The 15,872-nt window shown below is 37.2% G+C and overlaps 1 protein-coding gene across 1 annotated transcript; it reads left to right on the forward strand.

Annotated features, from left to right (window-relative positions):
• The first annotated feature begins 1,184 nt into the window (after nucleotides 1–1,184).
• LOC125683274 (G-protein coupled receptor 161-like) lies at nucleotides 1,185–15,605 on the forward strand. Its single transcript, XM_048924257.2, has 3 exons — nucleotides 1,185–1,570; nucleotides 13,283–13,543; nucleotides 13,861–15,605. Exons 2-3 carry the CDS (start codon nucleotides 13,309–13,311, stop codon nucleotides 15,462–15,464), a joined length of 1,839 nt encoding a protein of 612 aa, XP_048780214.1. The 5' UTR covers nucleotides 1,185–1,570; nucleotides 13,283–13,308; the 3' UTR covers nucleotides 15,465–15,605.
• Nucleotides 15,606–15,872: the final 267 nt, after the last annotated feature.

Here is a 15,872-nt window from a genome sequence, read left to right on the forward strand (position 1 = left end):
TTTACTCATTTATGGCACTACTCTATATTGCCCTAGTGATGTATTTCCATCTCATATTAGTGTCACGACTAGCCATTTTCTCGGTCAGTCTGTCGACTTTATTGTGGAGCTTGGGAGTACTCGCTTCGCTGTGAGGGGCCCTGGTTTGGCACAACCTTTAGCCCAAAAAGGTTTGGGAGTACTGTAAAAATACAAGGCGAGGATGTTCAAATGTTGCTTCATTTGGGTCTCTGTTGAAAGTGGCTCCTGTGTTTAGTTTAACCAATCAAAGTCTGAATCTTTGTTAAAACCTATTTTCGTCTACAATAATCCTATTAACTAATTTATCACGTGACCAATCTACTACATTTCATTTGTAAAAATGAATATGCAAGAAAGTACATAAGTAATATAGATGATATAAGAATTCGGGTCAATATAGTTATATATCTATATACAGCGTGTATATATATACATGTATATATAGAGAGAATTCGCACATACATAACCCAATTTCAGTCTAGTACATGGTATTAACCTCAATAATCCACGTGATAATTACCTTTATCCTACTTATTTCAACAAGGAGAGATAGGAAAAGGAACAATTGGCTCGATTATATTGCACCAATACTTGTATCCTCATGTAATAGCCCTGGGTCGTGACTGCAGTTACCTATGACAGTTGGCTGCAATTTGCAGACTGTTCCGGAAATAGCTTGAAATTGTTGAGCACTGCCTGAAAATCCAAGACAACCCGAGAATCTGTTCTTTCGGATCGATGGGTTTGGCTAGAGTTCCTAGAACCAAGAATCAGTCAGAAGGTTTTCCTCAATCTGTCTTGTAACAATAGCCTGGACTTTTAGCTTTGAACAATTCATGCTTACAACTCCACAAAGAGAAATAAGTAGAACACTATAACCAAGGTAAGTGTTTATTTACATATATTTTCCCCGAAACATGATTTTGGAAAAAAATTGAAATTCACAAATCTGGCAAAATTTATCCCCTGGATTAAAATTAGACGGCCATTCTTGATAGTGAATCTTTTTTCTAGAGGAAAATTGAATATATAAGGAATATATAGAGCAGGTCATGATGTACTGATTTTTTCTTCAAAATACTGATTACTTGTATGAAAACTTGAAAGGGTATTTATCTATATTGTCAGTAATTTGTATAAAAAAAAAAACAAAAAAAAAAAAACTTGTTGGAATTGATTTCATAAATTTTTAAAAGAGTTTCACAATATCCAATCTCCCGAATAACATTTTACGAAAAAAATCTCTTAACATTTCAATAATGCAAGGAAATAAATCACGGGTTTTGCAAAGAATGATATCTGAAAGATGTTTGAAGAAATTACAATTTTAGAAGCAAGATGATAGCATAGATGCCTCGTTATTGGTTTCTGTGTGACAAAAACTGAAACAAAGGGCAATAAAGTAGAGATTAATCCCGGCTTATCTGAGGGACTCACTAAGACAGTGTTCTACAGTTTACAGAGAGAGAAGAATGGCGAAAGTCTTTCATGATAACGGGGGTCGTTTGGTGTGAGATGACAGAGTGATACTGCGGTTTATGGCGCAAAGGTAACAATTATTACACGTCTAATTCCCGTTCGATAGTTTTAAAATACTTTTTCTTGTACTTTATTTTCGTGTGTAACCGAGAGAAAATTACACTAATAAGTCTCTGTTTTGTAAGTGTTTCTTACAGGCTGTATCTACAACGTGTAAATGTATTGTTAACGCGTGTCTTCGTATTGTGAGTGTTTAATGGGCAAGGTAGATATGATTTACAATATACTGAATTCTATACATGTATACATTGTGCCTGCTGCCCAATCCTATTTATGTATGTATTCTCTCTTTCTCTCTCTTTATCGATCTATCTATATACATGTATATTAAAAAATACTGTTGAAATAAAAATACACTGCATGAGTTCTAGTATAAATATTTAGGTAAAAAGGCGAGCTAATCAACAAAGCTGGGCCCTATTTTCTTTGCCTTTGTCTCTTATACATACTGGTACTGAAGAGGGAGTGATTTGTATTCAGAAGGTCGGCTGTTTGATTTCAATCTGAAAGAAAACGTTAAATATTAAATACTAAAGACATTCTTTGTGATTTGGTGTGTCTATATATATTACAACTGCTGCAATGGTATAATAAGGTGTTGCACGTCTCATGTTAATTTCCCTAAAAATGTTACATGAAAGATCGATAAAATGAGGTTATCCAAATATATGATAAAACCAATTGGAACGTATGTCTTGATTCAAACATTTTTGAAAATAAGTTTAAAAGACGTGTATTGATAAAAATTAGCCAAAATATTTCGAGTTTAAATAAGCGACAATCAGCGGATTTACATGTATATGATTGTTAGCGTTAAAATGGAGGTGTGTCCTCGAATTTTAGAAATACTGCCTCCGTGATTTAGCATGAACATGTTTTTCGAAATTTCTTTAAAAACTGTCGCTTTGAAATTTTGTTTCACGAGGGGCATTTTTTGTAAATTTCAGAAAATCGAAACGACTTCACTAATAACAATTTCAACTTCAACGGTACGTTAATTTTCCTTTTAATAATACAATGTATATGGTCTACTGCTTGGTCCAGTGGGTAAGGTCATCGATTTTTATATGTAAAGATATTTTAATTTTTTTTAAAACGACTGGGTTCGAATCCCTCATGAACACATTTTTTTCTTCTTCATATTACGTTTTCCTTCTTTAAGGAATGAATTTATTATTTTTTTCGTTGGATGGAGTTATACTACGAAAAAAAAAAAAAAGAAGACAGAAAACTGCATCATTGCGTGTAGCGCATGATGCAAAACTTTTCCGTCTTTTTTTTTCGTGGTATACCTCCATCCAACGAAAAAATAATAAATTCATTTCTTATCATTTAATATTTTAAAACATTGAGTTTATATGATAAAACATTATTTGATTTGAGTTGAATTAACGAGTTATTCTTGGACTACATTCTATTTCGAGATGGGCGTAGTAATTTGTGAATACACAACTTTAAAAAAAACAACTAAATCCGTTAGGCCTAATGAACTGTTGTTTACTGTTGAGCAAACGGGTTTCTTGTGGACTGAAGAATGCAGTTTTAAATGGATGAGTTAGAGATAAGTCCTGTTGAGAGAATCTTGCAGGAATTTTGTTGAGTGGAACTGGAATTAAGTGCAAAGTTCGATGTCGGTACTAACGGAAAGCGTGGGACAATGAGTTTTTACAATGAATTTTAAGCATTTAATAGTGACTTAACAATGTAGATTCCTTGAACACAAACATGCTTCATATCAGTCGTCGACAAGTTCACGTCATTTTAACAGTGACCCGTGATACGTAGAGGGGAAAACACTTTATAAAATGCAACTCCCTTTAAATTTTCGTTTATTACTCAGCCTATATATATCATTTAACAAAATTTAATGTAAACATTTATGAAAACAGAAAGCCTTGTTTTCTTTTTCTAACGTATCGGGAATATTGTTGTTATCCATATCCGTCCGCATGCTACGTTTATTTCTTCACTGGAAATCCTCTTGCAGTTACATTTCAAGAGGTATATCAAAAAATTCATATGATGAAGCATATTCAGATGAGCAATAACGTTTTGGAAATTTCAAGATAGGTCCAGGAAAATCGAATAAGGAACATCTATGCATACTAATCATTAAGTTAAGAAGTTATTATTCTGATTTATGATATAATTGTTGCATGCGTTTAATCCTGTGGTGCGTACAAGCTTTTCGGATGCTGCGATTGACCTATATTTTCCAGATGAGTAAGCAAGTTGAATTTACAGGAAGGATACGTGTATGGTTACATACACCCAAACTTCCTTCAGATGCTGTAAATTGACCTACAATGTTCGATTTCTATTGTCTGTATATATTGTGTACAGTGATGCAACATCCACGCATGATAAATATATATTCAACCACACCCGCTTCAAAGAATGGTTGCGGTAGCTCAGTGGTATCTACCGGGAAGTCGTGAGTTCGAGCTCCGTCAACCTAAACACAGATACATGTAGTAATTGCTCCTTCGCCAAACGCTCGGCATGTAGAAGTGAGAATCACGGGTCTTTTGGATATGGCCTTAAAAACAGAGGTCCCATGTCATTGAAGGCGTTGGTACGTTAAATAACTCTCACTGAGCACAACGGCCCTGAGTGCTAAGCATATAAATGTGTGGTACTTTACTTACAACTGGTGACACCTCAATACGAGTGAAAAAAATCTCAAACGGACGTGTAACAAACTACTTGCTTTAGATGTTGCAAAAGAACCGTTTTTGCGAGTAGCTCTTATTTATATTTTTTGACATTGATAAAACTGCATGCATGGATACCTACATGTATAGGGGGGTCATTCAACTAGATTTACTTCAGATGCTGCAATTGACCTATACTCTCTGGTTGAGTGACCCAGTTATTTTTTTTTAAAGGCGGGCTCAATAATTAAAAACTGTATGTTTTATCGACAAGCAGCCTTCATAGATAAAACATAAGAATAATTTCAGGAAGAGTTCCACTTGACCTATGATTTTCAGAAGTTCTTGGACCAATTAAACATTGATTCTACGTATTAGCAAGAATGGCACTTTTCAAAATATGTACAATCGGACTAGTTTCGTGTGTGATACCTGAAATAAATTGCTGTAGATAATCTTTCATTAGCATCGGGGATGCGCGTGCAAGTAAACACCAGGTGGGGCTATTTCTTTGTCCGCAACATAAATTGTGCCCACGTGATTTGATTACATTTCATTTGTCTTTAATCTGAAATGAGTAGAAGCCTTTTATATATGAAACAGAATGTTTTGCATTCAAGATGGTCTTCTTGTTTGTCTGATTTTTATATGTTTTGCTTGGAGATTTTAGGTTTACATCATATTGTTTAACAAGCCGCGGATGTAGCATGTAATCCGATCAGTTTAATTATCCGGATCATCAGTTCAAACATTCAAGTACACACGTAACCGAGGAAAGCGAAATACTGTTGATATCTCTATAATCATGCCGTGAATTTCCGTTTCATTAGTAAATAGATCTGATTTGATCATATTCACTGACAGGTATATCATCAACTGTATGATCTAAACTTAATTAAATATACACCGTCGATTATTTCAATAACAACCTGACAATTTAGGACATGTCCATGAAGAAAAGGAACTGGGTATCCTGATTTCATGCTAATAAAAAAGATGGTTCATGCCTGTACACACATGCATACTTGTGGAGTTTCTTAGATGACATCATATGATGACGATGATTAGTAATTCGTATTGACTAGATGAGAACTTTGATGATTAATGCTGCACTTCGTCTTATCTGTGTACAGGACAATGATATTTACAAATGTGGCATTATTGTCAGCCCATTAATTTAAATGATATTGTGTTACTGTGGAAAAGTAGAAGGTGCGCGCTACTATTTTTCTTCTATCAAAAATTCAAAGAGGCTAGGAAAGATTTCTTTGATCAATTCTAAGAATTGATAAAATCCATATGGATGACATCCATACGCTTTTATGGGGTGATGATTCACTGCTTTGCATAAAACTAAAAACTACATGTGTTTTGTACTGTACAAAAGTATATTTAAGCTAAGCTTTAAATTGAAAATACGCCCGAATAGTCTATCATATTATAGTGTTTAAAAATATGCTGTGACTCTATGTTTGTGTATATGTTGATATAATCTATATAGTTTAACGCCCCTCTCGAGAATCTTTCACTCATATGGATACGTCACCATTGTCGGTGAAGGGCTACAAAATTTAGACCTATGCTCGGCGTTTATGGCCATTGAACAGAGAGGGATCTTTATCATGTCACACCTGCTGTGACACAGGGCTCGTTTTTTGCCGTTTAATCCGAAGGACCGCCCCATTTAGTCGCCTCTCACGACACGCAAGGGGTATTGAGGACCTATTGTAACCCGGATCCCCATGGGACTCATAATCTATGTAGGGAGAGTGCAAAATATATTGAATTTTAAGGCCATTTTATTTCACTGATATACTAAAACATATCTGAGGTAGCATAAGCCGAGGCGAAAGTAGATTAGTGTAAAACATTTTGTGAATCAGCGGAAACTCTGAGGAACAAGACTCTATTGAATCTGAGAAGGAAAAAAAATCGTTTGAAATCCAAAAATTACTTTTACAATAAAGTCATAAAAACTCAATTTTCTAATTGGATGCAAGATATCTGTTGAAACTGAGTTGCCAGTATCATGAACGAGTTCGATTTCACTGACCAGATTAGTTATAATATACTGCCGAATGATTTCCCCCTCAAACTTTGTGTATGCGGTAGAGTGCGTGATAGTGGAGGAGGGGATTAAATCTTAAACATCACTCTTGTTTATGCCTTTGGTATTTTCCAATTGATATGTGAAAGATAAGCCATTTTCATTTGATTGTAAGGTCTTATACTAGATCTAGTAGGTAGTTTTTTAAAAAAATCAATTTTATCATATTTGAAACATAATTGTTATGTTGAAAGGTTCTTCGTAACCCATGAATAGATTACCCTTGAAAATTTCACAGTAATTCTACATTGATTCTATAGAAACGTCAGAGGTACGAGGACGAGTCAATAAGTAACCAGCCTAACTTATTTCCGGTTGAGATCCACCTCTTCTTTTTCGATGTGATTGCCCTCTAGTGTGATGCACTTAGACCAACGGTGTTCAAGTGCCATCAGCTCAGAACTAAAAAAGTCAGGGTCCTCTCCATTGATCCACTCCTCAACTGCCATCACGTCTTCTTCGTCAGACCGGAAATGACGTCCACGGAAATCTTTTTTAATCGCTGGGAATAGGAATAAGTCGTTAGGAGCTAGGTCAGGCGAATAGGCAGGATGTGCTATTAATTCAAACCCGTTTAGCTCTATAGCATCTATTGCAACTTTGCAAGTGTGGATTCTCGCGTTGTCCTGTTGTAGCAAAACACTTTTAGAGAGTTTACCTCGGCGTTTTTCACGGATGGCAGTTCTCAGCTGGTCTAGCAAGTTTGCATAGTACACTACAGTTATTGTACTTCTCTTGGGTAAAAAGTCCAACATAATAACGTCCTTTGCGTCCCAAAATACTGTACCATCACCTTACCAGCAGATGGTTGCGTCTTGAATTTCTTTGGCCTCGGAGACCCAGGCCCTACCCACTAACGACTCTGAGCTTTATTCTTTGGCTCATAATAATGAACCCAAGTCTCATCTACAGTCACCAGACGCAAAACAAAATCATCTTTTGACCTAAAACGCTTCAACAAGGCACTGCATACTGATGCTCTGGTTGCCATTTGCTCATCGCTAAGAGATTTGAGAACCCAACGGGCTGTTAGCTTGCGCACACCTAACGATCATGCAAGATTGTTGAAACGCTACCATGTAAAATGCCTAATGCCGGCACTATTTCTTCCACCTGGATTATACCAGATCCCGAACTTTTCTTTTACACATTTCTTTGTCGGTGGCATCCAGACCTGGCTTCATCTTCTAAAGACGTTCTACCGCGTTTGAATTCCCCTATCCAGAATTTAACCTGATCATAAGGTGGTGCAGAAGACCCATAAACATCGGCTAACTCGCCGTGTATTTCCTTGCCTATTTTACATTTCAAATACATGTACATGCAAGTACCGAATTATAGCACGGTACTCAACTTTAGATGAAAAACATGCCTTTGCATCACTAGCCATGTTTGACATTCAATATCTTATCAAAGAATGACTCGATACGCGAGCAATTTTGTACCTGGGTATAAAACATGTATTGAAACAAGGTATGAAAATCGTGACTGTCTCGGTCAATCGGAAATGGGTTATGCTGGTTACTTATTGACTTGCCCTCGTATATACACTATAGCAAATTTAATTAAATCTTATCAATACATGGGGGGACTGTATTCTCGGTCATTGGAACTAAGCAAAAATTAATTAATAATGGTTGAGAAATCAAATCACTAAATGCTGAAGTCTCACTCTGGTGGAACATTTTGATTCTAGTACTCTTTTAGTGACCCTATCCAATGTAATTGTTAACGAGTGATAACAAACAGTTCTCTGTAGATGTGTAACTTCAGCTCAAATGAAATTTGCACATCTTTTCAGAAAGGCATATAACATATAATCTTCCGTGGGATTCCAGGTTAGAATAGGTCCTCTGAACCCCCTTGCTTCTCGTAAGAGGCGACTAAATGGGGCGGTCCTTCGGATAAAACCGCAAAAACCAAGGCCCCGTGCCACAGAAGGTGTGGCACGATAAAGATCCCTTAATGTTCAAAGGCCATAAGCGCCGTGCTGAAGCCTAAATTTTGCAGCCCTTTGCCGGCAATGGTGACGTCTCTATATGAGTGAAAATTCTAGAAAGGAACGTTAAACAGTAAACGATAAATAAATTTTTCAATCAGTAATCAGACCGGTCGCTGTGCCTAGTTTAGTGGACAGGGCGTTCGCTTCGCCACCGGCAGGGATTTTTTAGGGTCTGTATAGGGCCGAAATTCGGCCCCATTCGCAATGCTGAAAAGCAGGTGTTTTTCCCAAAATGATGCCTTAAAATTCCCAAATGATGGATGCTTTGATGAGAATATGCCATGAGGGACCATCGAACCTCAGTGCCACTCTGTTACAAATTTTTTGACAGTTTCTTCTCTGTCAAAGACAGAAAATTAAAGCTTGTTTAAGCCACATTGATATTGAAATATCAAATAGTTAATTTTTTGTTTGTTTTTCTTATTTATTTGAATGGAACAGATTTCCCAATTTCAATCAAATATCGCTATTTTCCCCAAACTTGAAGGCCCTGGCCCCTGGGTTCAAGGGGTAAAAAAAAAATTCCCTGACGGGGAAGTTTTGAGTTCGATTCTTCATTCCAGTACTGCGTCAAACCCAAGACGTTTAACATACTGGTGATGATTGATCTTGAAGATCACCTTTCTTATGTATATTACCTTCAAACGGAACACCTTGAGTGTCATGGTACTTTACTTACCGCTGGAGACCAGTTTATATATGAGTGAAAAATTCTCGAATGAAAGCAACAAACAAATAAAATTATGATCACTCGGTTTCTCATCATGAAAACTTGCAATATAATGCCATACAAATATCACTCTTGTAATTTTGATTGAAGATTTTTTTTTGGAGTCATACACAAACAATTTATTCGTGCGAAAATGTTCCATAGTTCTTTTATATTATGCGATATACTAGCATTTCACTTCCATTCGGTAAAACGTGGTCTGGGTCAATACAAATAATACACAACATCGATTATCAGAGTTCCAGGAAGCGGTCAATTTTTGAAACAATTCAAGAATTCCATCTCGTTTTCATCTTAAGGTGGTTATCATCTTAGCCAATTTGTGTCACAGAATCAATGGGTTGCTTTTAGTAGAGCAGATTGACAATTGTCCTGTCTCCACTAGGTAAATAGAGATTTATAAATGCCAGCCTGTTTCTCTGATACTGTTTCATCAATTTTAGACAAAAATCGAAAATTATCGAAAAGCAGGATCATTATATTGTCTGTCGCCTGTTCGTTTTCAAAGTACAGCATTTGTACTTGTGTATATAGAGATCACACATTCTTTGATATGAAAATTCTGAAATATACTGTTAGCTGTTGTCAGTCAGCAGTTATACGTACAGACACTGGTAGAACGCGTGCATCACGTAAGATTGTTTCTTGCTGCGAACAATATTTATAAGAAGAGATGATATCATTGTTATTCTACGTATACATGAATTATATAATGCTTGTAAATCGTGCAATTTGAAAAGTTAGCGACAATCAAACAAATCATAGTCTATGTGAATTACCGAAAATATTGGCTGTCAAATTACTGAAAATATTGGCTGTCATTATCGGGATACACTTAACCAAAACAATATTATCGGTATTATGAAAGTAAATATGCTTTTTTATATGATGAATTAATTCCGAGCTTTCTGATTAGCTGAGATTCAACTAAAAATCTGACAAAGGTCAGCAATAGGCCCCGTTGAGGGCTATCGAAGGAAAGTGACATCTGTATGTGATACATTAACGGTTAGGTCTGGTATTTGTGTGCTGACGTGCATTGTTTTCGATACATGTCACGCAAAACATTTTTCAAAAATATTCAATAAAAATGCTTAACATTTAAAAAAAAATACCTCTACATACATGGGTGGGACAGTTTCCTTTATAACTAGCAGAAAACTAACACGCATGCATTACAAAATCTCATACGCAAATATCAACATATTTGCGTAAAACATGGGTTCTTTTCCATCAACGAGCATGGTATTTTGGAATTTTCACCGACAACACTTTGGTAACATTAATGAATAGGACACACTCATTTGAAATCTATTTTGTGACGTTGTTTATTTGACGGCACAGTTCACTAAGGTGTAAGGTTCAAGGAATACATAATTCGATGCATAAGTTACATTTGAACCTACCTCCACTTTGCAACCCGATGTCAGAAAAATATCCTCGCATACCGATTCGGATCGAGAGTTTATACTAGATGTTGTAGGGAAATCATTATTTTTCATTAAACTATCTATATCATTATTATAGTTCTGACGTCACGCGGGTATTCGGGTTAGAATAGATCATTAATAAACCTTGCTTGTCAGGCCCGTACCGGGGGGGGGGGGGGGGGGGGGGGGGGGGGGGGGGGGGGGGGGGGGGGGGAGGGGGGTGCAAACGCACCCCCCTGTGAAAACCATTAAGCACTATTAAAGTCGGCTGTGTAAATCATCAAGCACTATTAAAGTCAAATATTTTCTAAAATCCCTAGCTTTTACTTCCACAGTAAGGAATATCACGAAATAAATTCAATACATATTGCCTATGCGTAAAGAAATACGGTTAACATCGTATCCGGTTTCGGTTTCTTTTTTAAACGAATTGAGTCTTGATCAGTGGTATGTTTTGCAGACATTCTGGGACAAATGCATCGTTTCAAAGATCGATTTGATCTAGCTGAGTTTTAGTTTGACTGCAGTTGTAGTACACAGGTAATATCAATAATGCTTTAAAGTATATCTCCAGAAGTACGAGTCGGACTCATCACAATTAAACTGCATACAAAATTTAAAAAGAGTAATGCTTTTCGGAAATGTACAAATGTATTGTGTTGTCTGTCATTGCGCTAAAACTGAACTTATCATCAATCAGTGAACATCTGACAAATCTAAAAATACCTTGTATGATGCGGGATGCAGCTCATCACAGTTTAGCTGGACATACGTACATATGGAAATCAATAAAACTTTACGAACCAGGGATCAAATGTTGGGACATAGAAATTAAAAAAAAACTTTCAACCTACCAACTCTTTTTTTTTTGCATATAACCATGATAACTGGACACCAATTTTTTTTTTTTTTTTTGGCCTTAAGAACTTCTAGCAGTGCCCTTTATAAATGCTGTCTGTAATTTATGACTAAAATCTTCTTTTATTTTTTGGACTTAATACTGTGTTGTAGTTTGAAGTTTTGTTCACCTTTCATTACCATTTCTTGAAACAAGTTTGAATAAAAATGTTAACATGTATACATGTTTTATACTTCATATTTTGCATCTTGGCTCTGTGAATGAATTTAAAGAAGAAGTGATCATTGGTACCTGCTAGGGGATATTAAGCAAATAAAAGCAAAACTGAAAGTCCAACTTCATATAATTAATAAATAACTTTCATTAGACAAGAACACATTATTGACCAGTATTTCCTTACATATGACCAATTTTAGTATGTTTCCCCTTTCATATTTATGAGTATTAAATAAGTAAATAAAAAGCAAAAATTGCATCCAGGATAGAGCATTTTTACCCTTATTTTTCTCTATTTCGCTTCTGCTTCCGGGGGCTTCGCCCCCCAGGACCCCCCCCCCCCCCACCGGGCTTTGCCCTGGACCCGCTTGGGGGCCTTAAGCGCCCCCCAAACCATTCGCCGTAAATTTATGCACCCCCCTTTGAAAAAGTCTGGGTACGGGCCTGCTTGTCGTACATGTAAGTGGTAAATAAATCGGATGGTCCTTCGGATAAGACCACAAAACCCGAGGCCCCGTGACACATTAGGTGTAGCACGATAAAGATCCCTCCCTGCTCAAAGGCCGTAAGCGCAAAGCATAGACCTAAATTTTGCAACCCTTCACTGGCAATGATGACGTCTCCATATGAGTGAAAAATTCTCGAGTGGGACGTTAAATAATATACAACCAACCTTCCTGCTCAAATGCTGTAAACGCGGAGCATAGGCTTGGATTTTGCAGCCCTTCACCAGCAATGGTGACGTTTCCTTATGAGTGAAAGATTCTCGAGTGGGACGTTAAACAATATATACAACCAACCAACCAAACTTCCTGCTTTTGTCAATGATGTAAAGATAGGTAGTGACTGCCATAGGGACATATATGCATATACCAAAGGTGGGATCAGGTGCCTAGAAGTAAGCATTCCCTGTCGATCGGTCACTCCTGCCGTGAGCCCTATATCTTAAACAAGTAAACGGAGTAATCCGTTATCAAAATCAGTGTGCCACGAACAGCCTAACAATCGGTATGAAACACGCCAGACAGCATTTGACTCAATTCATCAATTGGTGACTTTAAAGGAGACTGTTGAAACCCCCTAAACCATCAATTCCTGTCTCACTTTAAAAGCTGATCATACGCAGAACAAGCTCTTGCGTATCGAATCAAACACTATGTGCAGGTGATAATGGAATATTGTTATATAAATATGAGAAGTTAACGATGGAGAAGCGGAAATCACCCCGTTTGTCATTGAGTTATTATTTTACGGTCAACATCCATCCTCTTAAAGTATGTTACTGTTCGCGGGTTGTGCTATTTAAATGATTTCTAAATACGTTAAATATATCAACATCTTTATCAAAACTAATTTTTAAAGAGATTTTATTGAGGATTGATATTTCATGAATTCTTTATTTATAATATCCGGATTCCACAATCCGGAAGACAAGCCGTTGTAGTGACTGTTCCTTCGCCACACGATCTGAATTCATAAGTTTGAGTCGTGGATCTTTCATTTGAGACTTTTTAAAAAGCTAAGTCTTGCGACAGGCGTTGGTACGCTAAAACGTCCTTACTGCTACGGCCCTGAGCGCCATAGATTGGTGTAAATTAATTGTGGTTTGTTACCTGGATTATGTAAGACCACTAGATTTATTGAGATTGACGAAAGGACGAAGAAATCTATAGTTCGGTAGGGGCTGATAACGAATATTCATGCATGTTTTCGTGTACTTTCAGATGTGAATTGTGGTGCGGAATCAGACATGTACGTTATACTCAGGCGACTTCTGTCGTCCTCCAACCTTGTATGTAATGGAACAAATTCGGACTGTAGCAGCGAACCCAACGTGGGTCTGGCCTTAATGGCGCTCATCGTTGGCGTCATTCTAGCACTCTCAGTGGCCATGAATAGCGTTGTTTGCCTTGTTTTCTACAAAAAGACTTATCTCCTCAGTGTTTCCAACAGTTTTGTACTCAACCTGTCCTGTTGTCAGTTGTGTAAGTAAACTCAGGAAGCAATTTTGAAAAGGGGATGGTGCAAAACGCATTCTCTTGAACAATGTTTATTATTTATTTACATGTATTTCCAAAACAATAGGCGGGTTAGGGCGACCTTGCCTCCCAATACTTCCCCTTTCCCACGGGTCTACTGAGCACCATGGTGATTCAAGTATTTTTCTTCTAGTAACACCTTTACTACTAGCAGTAAATGTAAACTAGCACACAATAGATTTATTTGTGATGTTATGATTGTCATAAAACATGGAAACATTTATAATTTGTATAATGCAATATAATTTTTATTTTATTTTCAGGTTTATCTGTTCTTGTTGTTCCGTTCGTTTTGGCGTCTATATTCTCTACTAAGTGGGCTTTTGACGACACCTTTTGCAAGGTGCAAGGATACTTCTTTACTATATGTATTATCGCCATCCAGTTTTCTCTCATGATCATCTCCGTAGACCGGAACTACGCCATTATCAACTCCCTCAGGTACCCGTATGTCTTCACACCAAAACTAGGAAACGTCTTGATAGCATCGGCCTGGATTTTGAGTGTTATGATTGCTATGCCACCTCTTGTTGGATGGGGCTCGTACGTTTATATTCCTGATCAATATCTCTGTGGAATGAATTGGAAATCTGGAAAACAATTCCTGTTATTCCTTATTGTGATTTGCTTTCTAGTTCCTCTTTTAGTGCAGGGCTGGTGTTATTTAAGCATATTCAAAGCCGCCATCGGTCAAACTAAAAGACGCAGTCGTGTTTACCCCTCTATGCCCTCCACGGTCCGTGATCCGCCCAGCAATTCCTCAGGTAGCAGTGATATCTCACAAAGTGTGCAAGTACGGTACCGAAACGTAGAGTGCAAGGCTGTTCGAACAATTTTACTGATAGCTTTTGCTTACGCCTTATGTTGGGTCCCTTACTTAACTATCATAGTCAGTTATGTGAGAGACAGCACAGTGACGCCAGAAGTCAATTCTCTTGCCATTTGTCTTGTATTTTGCACTGGAATAGTCAATCCCATCATATACGTGTTTATGAATAGAGTTACGCGTCACGAGATCAACAAGTTCTTTTGTGACACGATCAATAAGGGCAATGGACGGACGACGTCAGGAAATGACAGCGATGAATTCTATTCCACAACCATGACGACGTATTCATCATCAAAACAAAATGTGACGGTGTGGACAACCCAGAAGATGCGCAGTAAAGTCCCGCCGGCGTGTAGCATAGAAATGAATACTATTCAAGAGGTTCGTGAACTTTCCTCACCAAGTCCTCTAACAACGGAACAAAATGGCGCTAATCAAACTGGTGAACTGTCCAAGTTCTCAGAAAATGCTATAAACATAGGTGAAACAAGTCAATTAAGTGTAATGACAGCTTCTGGTGAATCATCTACATATTCTGAAAGAAGCCCTGATCAGCACCAGAGGAACAGGCTTCTTCTGTCGGTTAGTCGAGACACTACTCCACAAACAAGTCCCGAAGTGGCCCGACAAAGGGTGTGTAGAGCACAATCCGAGTTCTTATCAAGAGGAGAAACGTTCTTGTCGCAGAAACGAAAAGATTGTGGATCATTTCTTTCTTTCGAAGGTAAATGCAAAGAAGTTCATGTAAGCCGAAAGCGCTCCAATTCACACTATCAAGAATCGTCCAAATCGTCGTCGTTCATAAAATCTCCTACTTTACCGTCGACATTGAAACACATGACTGAAATGAAAAGAATAAACAAGGAGTATCCCCGGCGTGAAATATATTTCTCTGATCCGTCCTTTCGAAGCAATCAGGAAATGTCCATTGCATGCGAGGGTAGAAAGAGGGCTATGACAATAGGCGAAAGCCGTTTAACTAAAATGTATGACAAGGACCTCAAAAGATTTCCAAAGGATGATGCGAATATTGCTTAACTTTCGTCTGTTTTATATTGTTATCGGTGTTTTCCACATCACGTTGTATAAAATTTCAAAGAAAACGTATGCAAAACTTTCAAGCGATTCTTAATGTGAAAATGTATGATTCCATTAAAGAACTGAAAGTAGCAAAATGCCAATCGGTTTTTCCCTAAATTATGATGTTCCTTGAAGCTGCAATCTCACTTGATTTGGAATAATAACTTACAATGAAACACTAATGTACTAGAATATGAAAGATAATAGGTGAGCGATACTTATGATGATTATATGATTGTCTGTTGATCTTATGTCCCATTCAAGATTTCTCACTCATATCGAGACGTCACCAGCTGCAGTTGTTTATATGAAGTCGATTCTTAAATGTTATAGACATATATTGAAAAACATCTTCGGGTCTGAACA

Source organism: Ostrea edulis, chromosome 1 (genome assembly GCF_947568905.1).
Source record: "Ostrea edulis chromosome 1, xbOstEdul1.1, whole genome shotgun sequence".
NCBI classification, from domain to species: domain Eukaryota; kingdom Metazoa; phylum Mollusca; class Bivalvia; order Ostreida; family Ostreidae; genus Ostrea; species Ostrea edulis.